The sequence below is a fragment of the Salvelinus namaycush genome, chromosome 20 (genome assembly GCF_016432855.1).
Source record: "Salvelinus namaycush isolate Seneca chromosome 20, SaNama_1.0, whole genome shotgun sequence".
Classification (NCBI taxonomy): Eukaryota; Metazoa; Chordata; class Actinopteri; order Salmoniformes; family Salmonidae; genus Salvelinus; species Salvelinus namaycush.
In genome coordinates this window covers 38977036-38997461 of record NC_052326.1, presented here as the reverse complement: position 1 = coordinate 38997461, position 20426 = coordinate 38977036, and the positions used below count along the sequence as shown (strand labels likewise).

The 20426-nt window shown below is 42.9% G+C and overlaps 1 protein-coding gene across 12 annotated transcripts in view; it reads right to left on the bottom strand.

The window, feature by feature from the left end:
• Positions 1-20426, bottom strand: part of LOC120064617 (calcium-dependent secretion activator 1-like) — a 183158-nt gene that overhangs the window by 84050 nt on the left and 78682 nt on the right. For all 12 annotated transcript variants that reach the window (XM_039015223.1, XM_039015224.1, XM_039015229.1 and 9 more), the window contains exon 4: positions 567-647. In XM_039015223.1, coding sequence (XP_038871151.1) covers positions 567-647 — 81 coding nt within the window. The remainder of the gene's footprint in view (positions 1-566; positions 648-20426) is intronic.

Here is a 20426-nt window from a genome sequence, read left to right as displayed (position 1 = left end):
AAAACTATGATTTATACCTGAAATATGCAAATTTTTCGAACAAAACATAGATTTATTGTATAACATGTTATAAGACTGTCATCTGATGAAGTTGTTTCTTGGTTATCTCTATTTGGGGGTTTTGTGCAAGCTACCTGTGCTGTGAAAGAAATGTCTGTGCTTTTTTTGTATTTGGTGGTGAGCTAACATAAATATACGTGGTGTTTTCGCTGTAAAACATTTAAAAAATCGGACATGTTGCCTGGATTCACAAGATGTTTATCTCTCATTTGCCGTATTGGACTTGTTAATGTGTGAAAGTTAAATATTTCTAAAAAATATTTTTTGAATTTCGCGCGCTGCCTTTTCAGTGGAACCGCTAGCGGAACCCCGGGGCTAGACAGGTTAAAAAGGCTTCTGAAGTTTAATTTCCACTTTGAAATTTCAAACTTGATTTTCCCTGAAGAAGATTTTTATCAATCCCTACAAAAATATCCATTCATTATAATCCACATAATAATTTACATTTCCTGTTGCAGCAAACTGGCTCAAATTAAGATCCTATGTCTGTAGGCTATCAGACTCACCCTGGCAATCTGATCGGCCATCTGCAGGCGTCCATCCAGCTCCCGTCTGATCTGAGCAGCCTGCTCGTCCAGGTTGTCCAACTAGAGTAGGGTCAAACACAGAAGAGACAGGAAGAAGTGTTGTGCGCACATACTTAAAAATAAACTTGTCCCAGGAACTTGATTAGAGAGAATCATTATGCTCTCAAGTGTTGGTTTAATCAAGCAACGTTTTGACCCCAACTGTGCCTTCTTCGGGAAAACGGGCCAACGAGAGATGAATCAGCCTGTGATGGTCTCACTGGTACCCAGGTGTGGTTTTGGATATCCATGACCTTGGAGCTATGTAAGCCTATAGGCATTACCTCACCCATCACCACATGGTAATAATTTATACAATATCCATTATGATTCTACATGGAATAAGACTAGAATCTGTATTCATAAAGTGTCTCAGGGTAGAGGTACTGATCTAGGATCAGGTCCTCCGTGTATCTGTATTCAAGATCTAAAATACAATACTGATGCTAGATCAGCAATCTTTGTGAATACTGGCTATGTCCCAATTATCTCTCCTTTCTCCCAGTGTGCACTTTTCACTTCCCTTTACTGTTTTGAAAGGAAATTACTGTTATAAGAAATATGGTGAAAACTCCCATAAGACCATGCCTCCACTAATTCAATTATTTTAGATTTTTGTGGGAAGTATTAAACGAGGGCAGGAGAAAGGGGTGGTTATTGGGACACACAACATGGGCCCAGGAGGACATCACCACTGAGCTGGGTAATCAATACATTCTCCATTATGTTCCTAGATGACCCCGAACAGGATGGGTTCAGAGGGATACAGGTCAACACCCATCTCCCATGTTGATGATGTATCTCTTTTGATCTCAGGATGGGTGATTAGATTCACACTGTCAATAAATATTGTGTTATAAGGATATAAGGCTGACTTTACTTGAAGGGCCACTTTCCCAGACAGATTAAACTTAGTCATGGACGGAAAAGCTCTTTCCATGGAGAATCTGGAGAACCGGCCATAGGTTTCTGTGTAGACAGAGAGGGCATAGCTCTAATAATTGATACAATATTAAATTGTATTAGTCACATGCACCGAATACACCAGGTGTAGACCTTACAGTGAAATGCTTACTTACAAGCCCTAACCAACAATGCAGTTATAAAATACGAATAAGAATAAGAAATAGTAATAAAAAAATGGTGCTCCCAAGCGGGGCAGTGGTCTAAGACACTGCATCTCAGTGCAAGAGTTGTCATTGCAGTACCTGGTTCGAATCCAGGCTGCATCACATCCGGCCATGATTGGGAGTCCCATAGGGTGGCGCACAATTGGCCCAGCGTCATACGGGTTTGGCCAGGCTAGGCAGTCATTGTAAATAAGAATTTGTTCTTAAAACTGACTTGCCTAGTTACATAAAGGTTAAAAGAATAAAAAAGCAGTAGTAAAATAACAATAGCGGGGCTATATACAGGGGGTACCAGTACTATATACAGGGGGTACCAGTACTATATACAGGGGGTACCAGTACAGAGTCAATGTGGAGGCTATATACAGGGGGTACCAGTACTATATACAGGGGGTACCAGTACAGAGTCAATGTGGAGGCTATATACAGGGGGTACCAGTACAATGTGGAGGCTATATACAGGGGGTACCAGTACAGAGTCAATGTGGAGGCTATATACAGGGGGTACCAGTACATAGTCAATGTGGAGGCTATATACAGAGGGTACCAGTACAGAACTCAATGTGGAGGCTATATACAGGGGGTACCAGTACTATATACAGGGGGTACCAGTACTATATACAGGGGGTACCAGTACAGAGTCAATGTGGAGGCTATATACAGGGGGTACCAGTACTATATACAGGGGGTACCAGTACTATATACAGGCGGTACCAGTACAGAGTCAATGTGGAGGCTATATACAGGGGGTACCAGTACTATATACAGGGGGTACCAGTACAGAGTCAATGTGGAGGCTATATACAGGGGGTACCAGTACAATGTGGAGGCTATATAAAGGGGGTACCAGTACAGAGTCAATGTGGAGGCTATATACAGGGGGTACCAGTACAGAGTCAATGTGGAGGCTATATACAGAGGGTACCAGTACAGAACTCAATGTGGAGGCTATATACAGGGGGTACCAGTACTATATACAGGGGGTACAAGTACAGAGTCAATGTGGAGGCTATATACAGGGGGTACCAGTACTATATACAGGGGGCACCAGTACTATATACAGGGGGTACCAGTACAGAGTCAATGTGGAGGCTATATACAGGGGGCACCAGTACTATATACAGGGGGCACCAGTACAGAGTCAATGTGGAGGATATATACAGGGGGTACCAGTACTATATACAGGGGGCACCAGTACAGAGTCAATGTGGAGGATATATACAGGGGGCACCAGTACAGAGTCAATGTGGAGGATATATACAGGGGGCACCAGTACAGAGTCAATGTGGAGGCTATATACAGGGGGTACCAGTACTATATACAGGGGGCACCAGTACAGAGTCAATGGGGAGGCCATATACAGGGGGTACCAGTACTATATACAGGGGGTACCAGTACAGAGTCAATGTGGAGGATATATACAGGGGGTACCGGTACAGAGTCAATGTGGAGGATATATACAGGGGGTACCAGTACTATATACAGGGGGCACCAGTACAGAGTCAATGGGGAGGCCATATACAGGGGGTACCAGTACTATATACAGGGGGTACCAGTACAGAGTCAATGTGGAGGATATATACAGGGGGTACCAGTACTATATACAGGGGGCACCAGTACAGAGTCAATGTGGAGGCTATATACAGGGGGTACCAGTACTATATACAGGGGGTACCAGTACAGAGTCAATGTGGAGGATATATACAGGGGGTACCGGTACAGAATCAACGTGGAGGCTATATACAGGGGGTACTGGTACAGAGTCAACGTGGAGGCTATATACAGGGGATACCGGTACAGTGTACAGAGTCAATGTGGCGGCAGGTAGCCTAGTGGTTAGAGCGTTGGACTAGTAACTGAAAGGTAGCAAGATCGAATCCCCGAGCCCGACAAGGTAAAAATCTGTCATTCTGCCCCTGAACAAGGCAGTTAACCCACTGTTCCTAGGCCGTCATTGAAAATAAGAATTTGTTCTTAACTGACTTGCCTAGTTAAATAAAGATAAAATATACAGGGGGTACCGGCACAGAGTCAATGTGGAGGCTATATACAGGGCTATATACAGCTATATACAGAGTCAATGTGTAGGCTATATGCAGGGGGTACTGGTACAGAGTCAATGTGCGGGAGCACTGGTTAGTCGAGGTAATTGAGGTAATATGTACATGTAGGTAGAGTTATTAAAGTGACTATGCATAGATAATAACAGAGTAGCAGTGGCGTAAAAGACGGGTGGGGGGGGGGTGGACAATGCAAATAGTCTGGGTAGCCATTTGATTAGATGTTCAGGAGTCTTATGGCTTGTGGGTAGAAGCTGTTTAGAAGCCTCTTGGACCTAGACTTGGGGCTTCGTTACCGCTTGCCGTGCGGTAGCAGAGAGGTTAGCACGATCAGTCGTTGGATTCATGTGTAAATAAGTACTAAGACTGCATGTAGGCCTACTGTACACGAGGGCTGTGGAGAATTCCATTTCAGTTGAGTCAAAATGTTAATTGACTTCCTGAATTGACTGAATAGAAACGGGAATGACCTCTATCCTGATGTATCCTGTGTCGACTTGACTGATAAAAATAAGTCCTTGAGAGTTATTTTGTTTGTTCTACTTTCCTTTGTAGGTTGAGAGAGTCATTCATAAATATGAATATAGAGCACATGTGCCTAAACAGTGTGTGCGTGTGTGTGTTGTGTGTGTCTGTGTGTGTGTGTGTGTGTGTGTGTGTGCGTGCGTGCGTGCATGTTTTTGTGTGTACATACGGTACATATGCAAGTAACTCTTTAAATCACTATAATGGAGAGCCACACTCCCTGCAACTAGCATTGTGACATGTCTACCCTCCAGCCCGCCCACAGCCTGCCCACACAGAGTAGCAGCAACGTGATGTCTTAGCCAGGTTGGCCCTGTAGAGCAGTCACTTCCAGTCCTGTCACACATGCAGTGTGCTTTCACCTGCCCACTCACACATAGTCATGCACACACACACACTTCAAGGGCTCCACGGTACTGCCACAAAGCTGGACCGGAACACCACCACCCTGCAGCGCTGATGCACATCCACATGGAGCAGCTATCGCGCTCCAGAGAACAACTGTCTAGTGATGTACAGGGAGGGCTGATGGCTACTACAAACGGCTGCCTGCACTCCACTTACAGAGAACATGTGCAGAGGGCATAGAGGTGGACCTTCCTCTTTCTGTGAAGACAAATAGGCTAAACCAGCCCTGTTGACAAAACAGGTGGCCTAATGGCAATGTCATGTTACTGTTACCATGGTGGGTTGTCATGGTGTGTGATGCTGCTGAGCGGTTGTGTTGTGGCAAACCACAGCTCTGTAATGTTACCGCTCTAGAGTGAAGGGAGGGAAATGATTGCATGTAACCACAAGAGAAGAACTAGTGTGTGTGTGTTTGTTTGTGTGTGTGTATGTTTGTGCGTGTGTGTGTGTTTATGCGTGTATGTGCCTGCATGCACGCCTTCGTATGTGTGTGTGTGTGCAACCGCAGGAGAGGGGAATGTTGTAGTGTAACTAGATTTCAATTACAGAGGCCAGGGGCTAACTGAATCACTCAAGCATGACCTCAGGCAGGCTCACAACAACCTGATCGCGTGACCCAGGCATCCAAGGCCCTAATGGACACTGGTGGTGGTGACAAAGGCGTGGCTTTGTCTTAAACTTAAACAGTGACTAAAACCAATAGAAATGGAATTGCTAGAATAGAATAGAAAATTCCCATTCTAGTCAATGGGTCCGTAATTCTATGAATAAACCATCTCTTTGTTACTGCAGCTGTTAGACTACTTTGTACTGACTGACATCATAGACAGAATAAAAAGCATTGAAATATAATCTATATAATCTAATCAATTCTAGATTCTATTTCTATTATCAAATTTTTTTTTTTTCAACAACTTGAGTAAAACTCTGCTGTTGTGGCCATAGAGACCACCAGAACAGTCACCTTGGCCATGTTAAGTAAATAAGGGATTGTAGTTAACGAGAGGGTTCTGTAAGTTTTCATTCCTGAGGTGACTAAGACCTGCACAAACTCAATCAATGACAAACACAGTGATTCAGAAAGAAAATCTACATTAGTCTGTAAGAGACATCTGACTTCAAGAGCAGTCACCTAGAGATGACCTTGGCGTTTAGAATAATGTTGAAGTCGCTATTTCAAATCAAATCAAATGTTATTTGTTACATGCGCCGAATACAACAGGTGTAGACGTTAGTGTGAAATGCTTACTTACAAGCCCTTAACCAACAACGCAGTTTTAAGAAAATACCCCCCAACAAAAGTAGGAGATAAGAAAAACAAATAACTAAAGAGCAGCAGTAAATAACAATGGCGGGGCTATATACATATGTGTGTGGGAGCTATCATGGGTTGGTTCTGGTTAGATCGATAAAAGCCATCTGAAGGAGGACAGAGAGAGAAGCCTGGCATCTGTTTGCCTAGTTTTCTGCCCCAGAGTAATGAAAAGCGGAGGAATTCACAGGCTCCCTTACATCAATAATGAATGAAGACATATACTTTATATTAGCTGACACAAGAAAGGAGTGGAGAGGGCTGAGGGATTGGTCTCTCTCTCTCTCTTTCTGCATTTCTCCCCCCCTCTCTCTCTCTCTGGCAAAAGCAGCATTGTTCATCTTTCAGCAACATTAATGCTGTGACTCACTGCCACCCGCTGTGATGACCCTGACTGTGTCAGTCTGTCCATCCGCCTTACTGAGCCCACAGCACACACCCTGCAGACAGGGACCTTACAGACAGACAGAGGCAAAATAAAGCCCTAAAACATGTTAGTATAAATGGGACTGGCTTGGTCTTGCACATGGTGGAAAGTATTGCATGTTAAGCGGAAGAGGTGGAGGACAGAGCAATAGAGGATAGGGCTATTATGTTGTAGTATATTGACTGTAGAGTTATGGGGATTTATAGGTCTATAGTGGACTTTCATATGTTCTTTCTACTGTAGAATTACAGGCACGCCACACTCTTAGAAAAAAGGCTTCCAAAAGGGTTATTCGGCTGTCCCCATAAGAGAACCATTCTGGTTCTAGGTACAAACCTTTTGGGTTCCATGTAGAGCCCTCTGTGGAAAGGGTTCTGCATGGAACCTAAACTGGTTCTACTTGGAACCAAAAAGGGTTCTTCAAATGGTTATTCTATGAGGACAGCCGAAGAACCCTTTTAGGTTCTAGATAGCACCTTTGATATGTAGCGCATTGTGAGTGATTTTCCATCATGGATGTTAGAGAATAAGGGTTGTTTGGTGTGTCTCTGACCCCATCTGAGAGCAAATCATCCATCCAGGCAGGAGAAGCTCCAGCATGGCCGCCCCTGCTGAGTGGGCCTACTGATGTGATGTCTGGTAGGGGGTCTAGAAGCCCTGTTTCAGTCTTCTGCTGCAGAGACATGGCTAGTGTTGACTTCTTCTCTCATCTGCAATTTCCTCCCTTCCCCACTTCCTCTCTCCCTTCCTCTCCCCTCATCTCCTCTCCTCTGGACTCTGTCCCGTATTTCACCTATTCCTACTACATTAACAGGCCTAGTGCGTCTCTGAGGCTTTACTGTATTGATTCCCTGCTCCTTCCAGCAATCCCCTTAAAGAGAGAATGAGCTGCTACCACTGTGGAAGGGAGGGGGGCTTTAAGAGAAAAGCTGCTGAACTGAGATGGAGTGAAGGAAGGGGGTGGGGCTGGAGAGAGAGAACGAGAAGGGGGAGAGAGAGATGGAGAGAAGGACCAAGAAAGAGAAGGGGGAAAAGAGAAAGGGGGGAGATACAGAGGTAGAGAGAGTGTATGGGGAAAGAGAGCAATAGGAGGGAGAGAGAGAGAGAAAAGGGGGAGACAGCTTGAAGTACACTGATGAATCTCACTTAAATAATCAAGGAAACAGCATGAAGCAGTCCTCTCCTCAGATTGAAAAGGGAAAATACAGCTACTCTCTGGATGAGGTCTGGCCATCTCGTTTATAAGATCCCCACAATCCTAACGCCAGTAAAAAAAATAAGCAATAACTAGAATAATTGGGATTCTGCATTCAGTTCAAGTATTGGCTATACTATGGATGTCTGATGTTTAATATGATTGTGTTTTGTTAATGCATCCTCTTACCAGTATTACAGTCTGTATTCCTTCTCCATATAGATAGAAAATATTGGCATGAGCTGCTAAGATGTCAGTGTGTACAGTACAGTAGTGTGTGTTTGGGCCACTGTGCAGCCACCCACCCTGCCTGCTGTTTTTCACAGACTACATTCCAAATGGCACCCTATTCCCTCAACAAGGGCCTATTGGAAAGTAGTGCATTATAGGGAATAGGGTGTCATTTGGGATGAATTCACAGAGTTCCTGGTTAGTAGACCACATAATCAGAATTTTGCCACCAGAAGTTCTGCTCTGCCTTTGCACTGTCAGGGCTTCAGCCTTTCAGAGCGTCACACACACTGCCTATTAGGATTAAATACATTTCTCAGACTGGCTTCATGGAATTTACCCAGGATTCACCCAGGCAGTGCAGAGCCGTGAGTGTGAGTGTGAGTGTGAGTGTGAGTGTGAGTGTGAGTGTGAGTGTTTGTGTGTGTGTGTGTGTGTTCGAGTGGTTGAATTAAGTGTTTTCCCTGACGCTGGTGGCTGCTGCCTGTCAATCTGAGTGTGCTGTGCTGAACTGTGCAATCCAAGCAGAACTGTCACAGTCACAGAGGGATGGAGAGGGGGCCACGCCTCCCTGGAAATGCCAGCAGCAGAGCAGCTTGTGTAGATAGCTGTCTTTGTCTGACTGCATCCTGACAACACAAGGACTTGGTCATGTCTGTCCGCTAGTCTAGACATCCAGAAACGAAGACATCCAATTTAGATTAACTGAACACGAGCACAATGAAAAATCCAAGGGTATTTTTCTTTAATGTGTTTATTTCGATAAACCTTAGAAGTGAGTGAATCTACTGGATAAATTGCAGGTGCTGATGTTGTTAGTAGTTTTGAAGGCTGTAAGAACTGTATCTCATTGACAGAACAGTGACGTATGGTAGATCAGTTATATGGGCAGTGAGTGGTTTTGGGGGGGTTGTGTGTGAAATTGTTGTTGGAGGCAAAGATGACAAACGCAGGTGACCTTCATTTCCCCCTTATCACCCCTCTGAGAGTGTCAGTCACAGAGGTGGTCTGGTCTGCAACACAATGGGGTGGTGCCCTGGGACACGTTAATGAAGGGGCAATCTGACACCCCTCATGGAGCCCCTACACAGCCCCACAATCTCCATCCAGGGGCGGCAGGTAGCCTAGTGGTTAGAACGTTGGGCCAGTAACCGAAAGGTTGTTAGATCGAATACTCGAGCGGACAAGGTAAAAAATCTGTCGTTCTGCCACTGAACAAGGCAGTTAACCCACTGAACCTAGGCCGTCATTGTAAATAAGAATGTATTCTTAACTGACTTGCCTAGTTAAATAAAGGTAAAAAAAATATATATATAAATAATCAGCCCAGCTTAATCACTGCTGTGATTAGCACTAGGGCAGTGTTCGGTTGTCAAATCGTCCCCTATCCATCGTTTTTTGCCATTTTTGATGCTCCCTGACTGTCTACTTTAATTTGGGCGATTATTAGTGAGCTGGACACAGTCAAGAAACTGTATGAATGTAGGTCCATTATCATTTCTACACAGTTTCCTTTTGATTGGGGTCCTGCTTTATGATAAGCAATGTGTTATTTTAACACTGAAAAGAGTGGAACCATAAAGATACTGGAACATTGTTACATTTAACACTGGAGAATGTGCTGTGCATGCACACCAGACACACACACAGCTCCCCCACTCCTACTGGTGTTGGAGAAAGGCAACACCCCATTATGCCTTCGTTTGCTTCGTCAGCAACTGTTCGCTGGTGAATTATGCTTGAGGGATTTCTGTAACACATTATGACACGTCATGACCATGTCGTAATATGTCATAACAGCTTACATAACTTGTCATAACCAATTTGTAAGTCGCTCTGGATAAGAGCGTCTGCTAAATTACTTAAATGTAAATGTAAATGTAAATAACCTTTTATAATATGGTCATAACTGTCACCAGCACAACACACGTGGGACACACACAGCCCACACCCGGCCCTGGCTAAATTGTAACATTCCCTCAGCGTTAGTGAAAGTGACAGCCACACTGCAGCGAACACAGAAGGGAAGTTGCCTGAACGTTAGCCGAGGCTGAGAGCAGGTCAGGGGTGACGGGGAGGGGCATAGTTAGATGGGGAGGAGTGACAGGAAGGGGTGATGAGGGTGTAGATGGATTGACAAGGAGGGGTGATGAGGGGTGCCAGGATGGGTGTAGTTAGGTAGGGAGGCTTGATGAGGAGAGGTGAGGGGTGACAGGATGGGTGTAGTTAGAGGCTTGATGAGGAGAGATGATGAGGGGTGTAGTTAGATAGAGGTGATGATGGGTGTAGTAAGATAGAGAGGCTTGACGAGGAGAGGTGATGAGGGGTAACAGGATGGGTGTAGATAGAGGCTTGACGAAGAGGGGTGACAGGATGGGTGTAGTTAGATAGAGGCTTGATGTGATGAGGGGTGACAGGATGGGTGTAGTTTGATAGAGAGGCTTGGTGATGAGAGGTGACAGGATGGGTGTAGTTAGAGGCTTGACGAGGAGAGGTGATGCCTGCTGCTACAGAATGCTCTCATAGCAGCTTTTTTTCTAAGAGTGTATCTAGCTGCTATCTAGAACCTAAAAGTGTTATTTGCCTGTCCTCACCCTTTGAAGAACCCTTTTTTGTTCAAGGTAGAACCCTTTTGAGTTCCATGAAGAGCCCTTTCCACTTAGGGTTCTACATGGAACCCAAAAGAGTTCTACCTGAAACCAAAAAGGGTTGGTAACACTTTACTTGACATGTTATGACACTGGGTGACACTGGATGTCATACCAGCTGATATAACTTGTCATAACATGGTCATAACACTGTCATGACACACATATTTACACCTGTTGTGACATATAGTGCGTTATTTTATGGCTGGATATGACACCTACATAAGTGTGTCAATACCCACATTCATCTCAGTCATCAGCAACAGAGCATTGGGGTAGGTGCATATCTGGCATCAATGTGTGCACAATTACAATGATAATTTAATATGGTCAATTAAAAAAATATTTACAGTACCATTCAAAAGTTGACACATCTACTCATAAAGGGTTTTTCTTTAGATGTACTATTTTCTACATTGTGAATAATAGTGAAGACATCAAAACTGTGAAATAACACATATGGAACCATGTAGTAACCAAAAAAGTGTTAAACAAATCCAAATATACTTTATATTTTGGATTGTTCAAAGTAGACACCTTTGCCTTAATGACAGCTTTGCATTCTCTCAACCAACTTCATGAGGTAGTCACCTGGAATACTTTTCCAACAGTCTTGAAGGAGTTCCCACATATGCTTGTCACGACTCCTACCGAAGGTGGCTCCCCTTCCAGTTCGGGTGGCGCTCGGCGGTCGTCGTCACCGGCCTACTAGCTGCCACTGATCTTTTCCTCCCCCTCCTTGTCTGTTTATTAGTTACACCTGTTTTTAGTTAGGTTAATTAGTTGGGCTTTATTATCCAGCCGGCCCGCCTGCTGGGTGTGCGGGATTGTTTTATGTGTACTCGTGTACACCCCTGTAAGTCACGGTTGTTCGTGTACGTGAGTTATTTTCGGGACTGTTTAGTTCCCCTGTGTTTTGGAGCATTTGCATTGAGTGGTGTCGTTTTCACCTGTGTGGTATATAAAGAAGTAGCGCTACTCTGAACTCTCTGTCTCCTGCGTCTGACTTCTTCCTCCACTACATCCCGGGCATTACAATGCTGAGCACTTGTCAGCTGATTTTTCTTCACTCTGCGGTCCAACTTATCCCAAACCATCTCAATTGTGTTGAGGTTGCGTGATTGTGGAGGCCAGGCCATCTGATGCAGCAATCCATCACTCTCCTTCTTGGTCAAATAGCCCTTACAAAGCCTGGAGGTGTGTTGGGTCATTGTCTTGTTGAAAAACAAATGATAGTCCCACTAAGCGCAAACCAGATGGGATGGCATATCGCTGCAGAATGCCGTGGGAGCCATGCTGGTGAAGTGTGCTTTGAATTCTAAATAGATCACTGACAGTGTCATAAGCACAGCATGCTTCACGGTGGGAACCACACGTGTAGATAATCCGTTCACCTACTCTGCGTCTCACAAAGACACGGTGGATGGAACCCAAAATCTCAAATTTGGACTCATCAGACCAAAGGACAAATTTCCACCGGTCTAATGTCCATTGCTATTGTTTCTTGGCCTAAGCAAATCTCTTATTATTGGTGTCCTTTAGTAGTGGTTTCTTTGCAGCAATTCGAGGCCTGATTCACGCGGTCTCCTCTGAACAGTTGATGTTGAGATGTATCTGTTACTTGAACATTTATTTGGGCTTAATGTCTGAGGCTGGTAACTAATGAACTTATCCTCTGCAGCAGAGGTAACTCTGGGTCTTCCTTTCCTGTGGCGGTCCTCATGAGAGCTCGTTTCATCATAGCGCTTGATGGTTTTTGCGGCTGACCTTCATGTCTTAAAGTAATGATTGACTATCATTTTTATTTGCTTATTTGAGCCGTTCTTGCCAATATATGGACTTGGTATATTACCAAATAGGGCTATCTTCTGTACACCACCCCTACCTTGTCACAACACAACTGCTTGGCTCAAACACATTAAGAAAGAAATTCCACAAATTAACTTAAGGCACACCTGTTAATTGAAATGCATTCCAATACCTCATGAAGCTGGTTGAGAGAATGCCAAAAGTGTGCAAAGCTGTCAAGGCAAAGGGTGGCTACTTTGAAGAATGTCAAATATAAAATATTTGATTTGTTTAACACTTTTTTGGTTACTGCATGATTCCATATGTGTTATTTCATAGTTTTGATGTCTTCACTATTATTCTACAATGTAGAAAATAGTAAAAATAAAGAAAAACCCTGCAGTGTGTCCAAACTTTTGACTGGTATTGTATATAACATAAATATATTGTTGACATGTAAGTTATGGTGTAACGGAATGTTTTGCCTTGTGTGGTAGGTTTTGACACTTATGTAGCTGTCATAACCAGACATAAAATAACACATTATGACACAACAGGTCAACATATGTCTCATGACAGTTATGACCATATTATAAAAGGTTATGACAAGTTATGTAAGCTGTTATGACATGGTCATGACGTGTCATAATGTGTTATGACGCTGGGTTTCAAGTAAAGTGTTACCAAAGTGTACTACTTGGAACCCAAAAGGGTTTGCCTATGGGGACAGCTGATTAACCCTTTTGGAACCCTTTTTGATAAGAGTGTATCTATCTAGCCCTCCCTCTCCTCGCGGCTAGCTTACAAACAATATGCAGTCTGTCCCTCTTCCCCTTCTCCCAATCTATAGTGCTGCATTATATAGATCCCATCACCAGCCTTACCACACGCACACAAACATGCACGCAAAGAGACATACACACACAGAGGGTTCCATAATCAGATCAATGCTGGAAACAGAAATCCCTCAAGCATAATTCACCAGCGAACAGTTGCTGACGAAGCAAACGAAGGCATAATGGGGTGTTGCCTTTCTCCAACACCAGTAGGAGTTGGGGAGCTGTGTGTGTGTCTGGTGTGCATGCACAGCACATTCTCCAGTGTTAAATGTAACAATGTTCCAGTATCTTTATGGTTCCACTCTTTTCAGTGTTAAAATAACACATTGCTTATCATAAAGCAGGACCCCAATCAAAAGGAAACTGTGTAGAAATGATAATGGACCTACATTCATACAGTTTCTTGACTGTGTCCAGCTCACTAATAATCGCCCAAATTAAAGTAGACAGTCAGGGAGCATCAAAAATGGCAAAAAACGATGGATAGGGGACGATTTATTTAAACTTTTGACGGTGAGGAAATACAATACATTTTCAATGCGGCCTTACGGACCTCATTGACAACCGAACACGGCCCTAGGGAAAAAATGAGTTGCCATTACTGGTGTAAAGCTTTATTTGCATATCTCAGGTTGCCTTTCGAGTTAATTGTAGAGTTACCACCCGCGACTGTATTTGTTAGTGACAAAGACATGCTTGTTGCATTCGTTCATTTTCAGTCCTGTGACCTTTATCAAGTGAGAGCCCAATTAAACCTCAAGCATCTAAACTGGAATAACCATTTCAGTAACAGATGTAATAAACCCAAGTAACAGATTAGATTCATTTAGAAAATCGGTTATTTAATAAAGTAGCATAGGATGAATTCATCGATGTACATGCAAAAACATAGATATTGAAACAAACATTCTCAAAAACAATTTGCAATAGAAGTCCTGTATGGCTCTGTTGGTAGGGCATGGTGCTTGAAACACCAGGGTTGTGGGTTTGGTTCCCATGGAGGACCAGTATGAAAATGTATGAACTCACTCTGGATAAGAGTGTCTGCTAAAATATAAATGTGAGCATGATGGGTGTGGTTTTCGGTTCAACACTCGTTATTCAAACACTAGGGTTATTCTACACCACTGCACACACATTTTTGTCTGTTGGCTGCGGGTTTGTGATTGCTCGTTTCAGAGTTAGAGGTTCATTTTAATGTTCTCTGCTCTCTCTTACCTCACTTTGACATCTCCCTGTGCGTACGATGAAGGTCATTTAATCAGCTGCCACTTGAGATTGGGGGGAAAATTTCAGTGGAAGAGAGAGAAAGAGTTCATCCGTGCGGGTAAATATTCATGATCACACATCAGAGCAGCTGAGCGAGGAGTGTGAGAAACAGCATTATTTTTGAACCAGTCAGTGACATTGTTACACTGCATCATTGTATCACTATCAGATTCCCGCTCCACCAACAGAACAGATATTTTCACCCTGTGGTGTCATAGCACTAACAAGCAACCACATCTTCTTTCATTGAATACCTCTAGATGCAGTATTGAGGTTTGGCACTTAAGTGCTTAACTATTTACAGTATTTTAGAGGTGTCAAGTGCAGCAGAAACATCCTCTACTTTCAACCATTCAGGAAATCTTTACTTATTGTAAACATGTATATTTGTTTCTTTATCTGCATATGTGTATGAAACATATTGTCCATTCGGAATCACTCTTTTCACAACAAATGTGAAATCTTACAGAAGCCTTGCGATTCTCTGTTGAAATGATATTCTCTCCCAGTCTCTGACTGTAGCTAACCCAGACATTCTCGCTCTCTCTTTCTAGCACACACACACATATTCTGTGGTGGTGGTGGTGGTGAAGGCACTTCTTACACCCCCGAGAGAGCAGAGACTGTAAAGACTGCCAGCCTATCTTCCATGTGATTCACACAGAAACAATGGCTGATGAGCGCTGAACATAATGTAAACAAAAGCTCATCATTTTTGCTGCCAGGCTATTGTCAATGTGAACCCACTGGCTGTCAAGGTCCATCCTCTTAATAATAGCAGCTAGGAACCAGGGAGTGGGAACTGTACATTTCAGCATTGTGGTCATGCCATAGATGAAATGCCAAATTATTTTATACAACTTTACTGTTGGGGATAATAAATAATGCGTCTTATGAATATGCTTTTCCCCACTCAGTCCTCAATTTGAAACCCAGGTTATTGTAGACATGAACCCCCTCACCATAGCAGGTAGGCAGTAGGCTGTGAGCTGTGCGGACTATGCATCGACGGAATAATAAAACAAAAAAATAAACTCTAAATTGTTGCATTGTGAAAATGTCACAGATGAAATGCCAACAGTACTTTGAGTCTAAAATATTAAAACAAAATGTTTTAATGTTTTAAATTATTCCTCCCACTCAATTTGTGATCCAAAATATTCAAAACCAAAGTTCTGTCAAATGTATTTGAAGTAGGCTATATTTGTGCATATTTGTATGTCCAAATACATTAGTACTGAGTGTACACTTATTTGTTACAAAAATTGTATGGGCCCTGGTAAAGAGTAGCACACTATATAGGGAATAGGGTGCCATTTGGGACACATTCTGCGTGTTATCTGCTCCATATGAATAATATTAACGCTGACCACTTCTATCCATAGTGCCTGTAACTGTTCAGCAGCACCCAAGCAGCCCTGTGAGAGGAGCTGAGAAACTAAATTGTTACTGTGGTACTGTAGAGACACAGCACTGGAGACTAATCGCCTTTAATAATACCCAACCAGCAGTCTCATTGTTTGTTATTAAGTTACAGTAATGCTCAAAGAATATAACCGCGTCACTACAGCTCAAAGCCTAGATAATGAATCTGTCACCTTGGTGTGATTATCATCACATTTGTGATGCTTGGTTGCGTGACAATAATTGTCATCTGTATTTTTTATTTTTGCCATGTCATTGCTGACACTGGCATTGACTGGTTCATTGGCTACAAAGATGACTCATATGCATGCAGCCTTCTGTGGCAACCTCTTCAGTAAGGCAAACGATCATCCAAGTAGATCAGATGGCAAATGTTAAAATGATTTGTTGGTTAACATGAGAAAGAGCCATCCATCTCATCTCTATGCGTGAGTACATGGCAGGCAACAGCACATTCACATTTTCTGCTTCTGACTGCGTTTACATTGCCCGACAATTTCTGCTAATTATGTCTAATTGTGCTTTCATTAAATAAACTCCAGGTGGTGTATGTGTCGTCTAATGGCACAAACTCATTCAGAACGCCTTTCTGTTGACAAAAAATGCCATTCACTCCATCACCATCAGAAAGGCTAAATGATGTGTTTTATGTGGATGGATGTGTTTGATGCAGAGTAGCTTGCCTTTGGCTTATCGTGGCTAAACGACCAAACACACACACACACACACACACTAACGACTGTTACTCAGAGAGCCATTTAACCAGGTCAAGCGGCTGTCATGATGTGGCCTTGAAGCTTCTATTCAGTTGCATGCTTTACTGAAACTCACGACACATTTTACTCTGTGTGTTTCCTGCAGCACTTGAAAGTTCTATTCAGTTCCATGCTTTACTGAACTGGAACTCATAATGAGCCACATTACAGAATGGAAAGCAGACACGAAGCAGAAAGAAAAAAAAATACATGAATTGGCTCTAACAGCCTTCTTAGAAATACATATTCCTGCACATCTCCAATAGGCACGAGGAATAGAGACATGTACATCTATGCATTACCATAGATATGTCTGCTGGACTGTGCCACGCATAGCACAGTTAGGTCACTTGGTTGTGCAGCCCAGCCTCAGTGTGTCGTATCATGGCAGGCTGGTGCGATGGGGCCGTTGGTCATACATACTGTACTAGTCTACCAGTACAAGGTACCAGTGTACTCAACCTGCTCTGAGTCACTCTGAGCAACTTGTACCACATTCCTCTGGTTATCACCTGATTGTGCAGCCCAGCCTCATTACATTGTATTGGGAGAGCCAGGAAGGCTGGTGCAGGGGGGCCACAGGTCACACTACCAGTCTAGTCAGCCTGCTCCGAGTCACTCCCATATTTCTGCAGTGCTTCCTGTTACCTTGTATCTGGGACAGAAATAGTCCTTCCCCCGCTCTCTTGTTATGTGACTTCAACAAATTACTTAAATCCCACGAGATAAGAGCTAAAACTGATGGCCTCTGAATCTTAACCAATCCCTGAAAACCTCTCATCACATCTTCTCCAACCAGCCCTGAGGCATCTAGTGCTGAGCAGCATCTTCTGTTTGGGGAGAACTCAGTCATCGATCTAAATGGATATGCACCATTTCACCATTGTTTCAAATAATAACACACCATATCAATCTGGATTATAGGATAATCATCGAGAGAGAACAGTGGAGAATGCGGCGCTGCCATGGGTTGGTTCTTATGAGGGTTGTCTCCCCAAATGGTACCTTTGTCCCTACATAGTGCACTACTTTTGACCAGATGCTTATGTACACAAACAAATCACAAAAAATGATAGGTAAGTGCAAAAATGTAACTTCAGCCTGTGGTGCCTGGCCTTAAAATAATGATATACAGCCGTTGTTTGAAATCACAGATTGCCCATTAACAGAAAAACATCCATCATAAATGTGCCCCTACAGAAAATTATCCTACATCCTGCAATGCAAGTACATTTATTTACCGCTCAACCAAACCACTGGCCATTAAATCTAAGTCGTGAGAACTCTACGCAGCAAAAGAGAGAAAATCAAGCATGAGAGGTTGTGTTTTTGCATCTGTCATACTGAACACTGTGGTAAAAAGGACTATTGCTCCTGTCAAATTGAACACTGTGGTAAAAAGGCCTGTTGCTCCTGTCAAATTGAACACGGTGGTAAAAAGGCCTATTGCTCTTGTCATATTGCTCCTGCCATATTGAACACTGTGGTAAAAAGGTCTATTACTTCTGTCATAAGAACACTGTGGTAAAAAGGACTATTGCTCCTGTCAAATTGAACACTGTGGTAAAAAGGCCTGTTGCTCCTGTCAAATTGAACACGGTGGTAAAAAGGCCTATTGCTCTTGTCATATTGCTCCTGCCATATTGAACACTGTGGTAAAAAGGTCTATTACTTCTGTCATAAGAACACTGTGGTAAAAAAGGCCTATTGCTCCTGTCATATTGAACACCGTGGTAAAAAGTCCTGTTGCTCCTGTCATACTGAACACAGTGGTAAAAAGGGCTATTGCTCCTGTCATATTGAACACTGTGGTAAAAAGGTCTATAGTGTCAGTGGTCAGCAGAAAAATAGCTATTCTGCTGCTTGTGAGCAGTGGTGTTTTCACTGCTGTGACAAGATGGTAAATGGCATAGGGATATTTAGTATGCTGAAATGGCCCGCCTCTGATCGCTCTGTTTGTGTGCATCCGTGTATGTGTCTGTGTGTGTACGTGTGTGTGTGCGTACATGAACGCATGATTTTAAGCATGCGTGTCTGTGTTCCAATCCAGACAAATGGTAAATCAATCTGACCAGTTTAGCTCTTTGCTACAACCAAGTGGCCCTGACCTGAAGACATATCATGGAGAAGCACCACAATATGCTAAAACACAGCAACACAGTTTCCTGTTATCAATGCAAAAAAAAAGCCAAAGGGCAAAAAACAGAACACAATTGATTATATTTATAATTTGGCAGCTTCCTTTGTCTGCAGCACTTAGTGCCAAGTGGGATATGTTCAGAGAGATTGCCCACCATACCAACCCACAGCACTGTGTCCTTGTGCTGCAAGCAGATTCATTCCTGACCCTGCACCAGTGGCTCTACTCTGCTCCGGCGCCAGGTTGCACAGGAAAACTAGGTTAGCCATCTTCAAAGGATGAGCAGGGAAGAAACTAAAGCAACTATGGGAAGATTCAGAGGGGATGTGCTTTATCTCAGCGCGAGACACACCAACAAATTAAGGATTGGAGAGAGAGCTATTTGGCTTTAAACAGACAGTATATCGTGGCAGACTATCTATCCACCGTGACTGAGAAAAAAAACTGAGATAAACACTGACTGTGTACAGACTCAGTAAGCACAGCCTGGCCATAGAAACCAGCCGTCATAGACAAATCTCAGAGGACAGGTTGTGCTCACTCTGCCCTGAGACAGAGCTGCATTTTCTTCAACACTGCCAGAACTGTACAGATTTATGGGCAATTTTCTTTCCCAAAATTTAAAACAAATACAATTTTGAAACCAAAACAGAAAGGGATTAGCACATTAGCTGCTAAATATGTAGCTTTTTAACCACACTCGTAGGAACAAGCAGTGGAACGACAAACCAGAGCAATAACAATGCTAACTGTGTCCATCACCATTTCATTATTGTCCTAGTTAATTTGTTACTGTAGTGTCCCATTAATTGTTACTACTCATTGAGTATTATTTGTCCTATTATCTATCTGCGTCATCATTGATTTGATGCGTGTCTATATGTTTGCTTTGGCAATGTATGTGGTAACACTTTCCATGCCAATAAAGCCATTTGAGAGAGAGAGCGAGACTCATGCCTCTGAATTTACAAGACTGATCAATCTATCACTTCACATTGTAACCCAGTCTCCATTCACAATCTGCCATTATACTTCAGTTGAAGGAAAAACACATCAGTTCAAAGCTTCCTGAGGATATGCCGTTGGGATAGCAACCATTAAAGCTGCAATTTGTAACTTTTTAGGAGACTCAGCCAAATTCACATGGAAATGTGTTATAGATCTATAATTTTAATTGAAAGCAAGTCTAAGAAGTGGTAGATCTGTTATGTGCTCTATTTTTATCCCTCCCGTTCTGAAGTTTTCTTTTGCGTCTCTTACTTTTGGGTTTGTGCACCAGCTTCAAACCACAGAAAACACTATTTTTGGTTATGGAAAATATATTTCACAGCTGTTTAGATGGTACAATGATTGTCTACACTATTCTTGCCAGTTGTCACAAACTGAAATGAGGTGAAGTACTAGAATTTGATCTACCAGGAAATGGCAGAATGATTTCTGCGCAGTGCATCTTTAAAATGTTATACAACATAAATGACAAAGAAAATTAAGCCGTTTCAACAATTCATTGGTTTCTGAGGGCCACGTGCATTAAATCGAAATGGGATCGAATGAGACCATTCACTTAAGTGTGGTTGCTAATGCATTAAATTATGAGGAAATGTAAATGTATCGGAGCTCTGTCTACGAATGCTTCCTGTGATCAGAC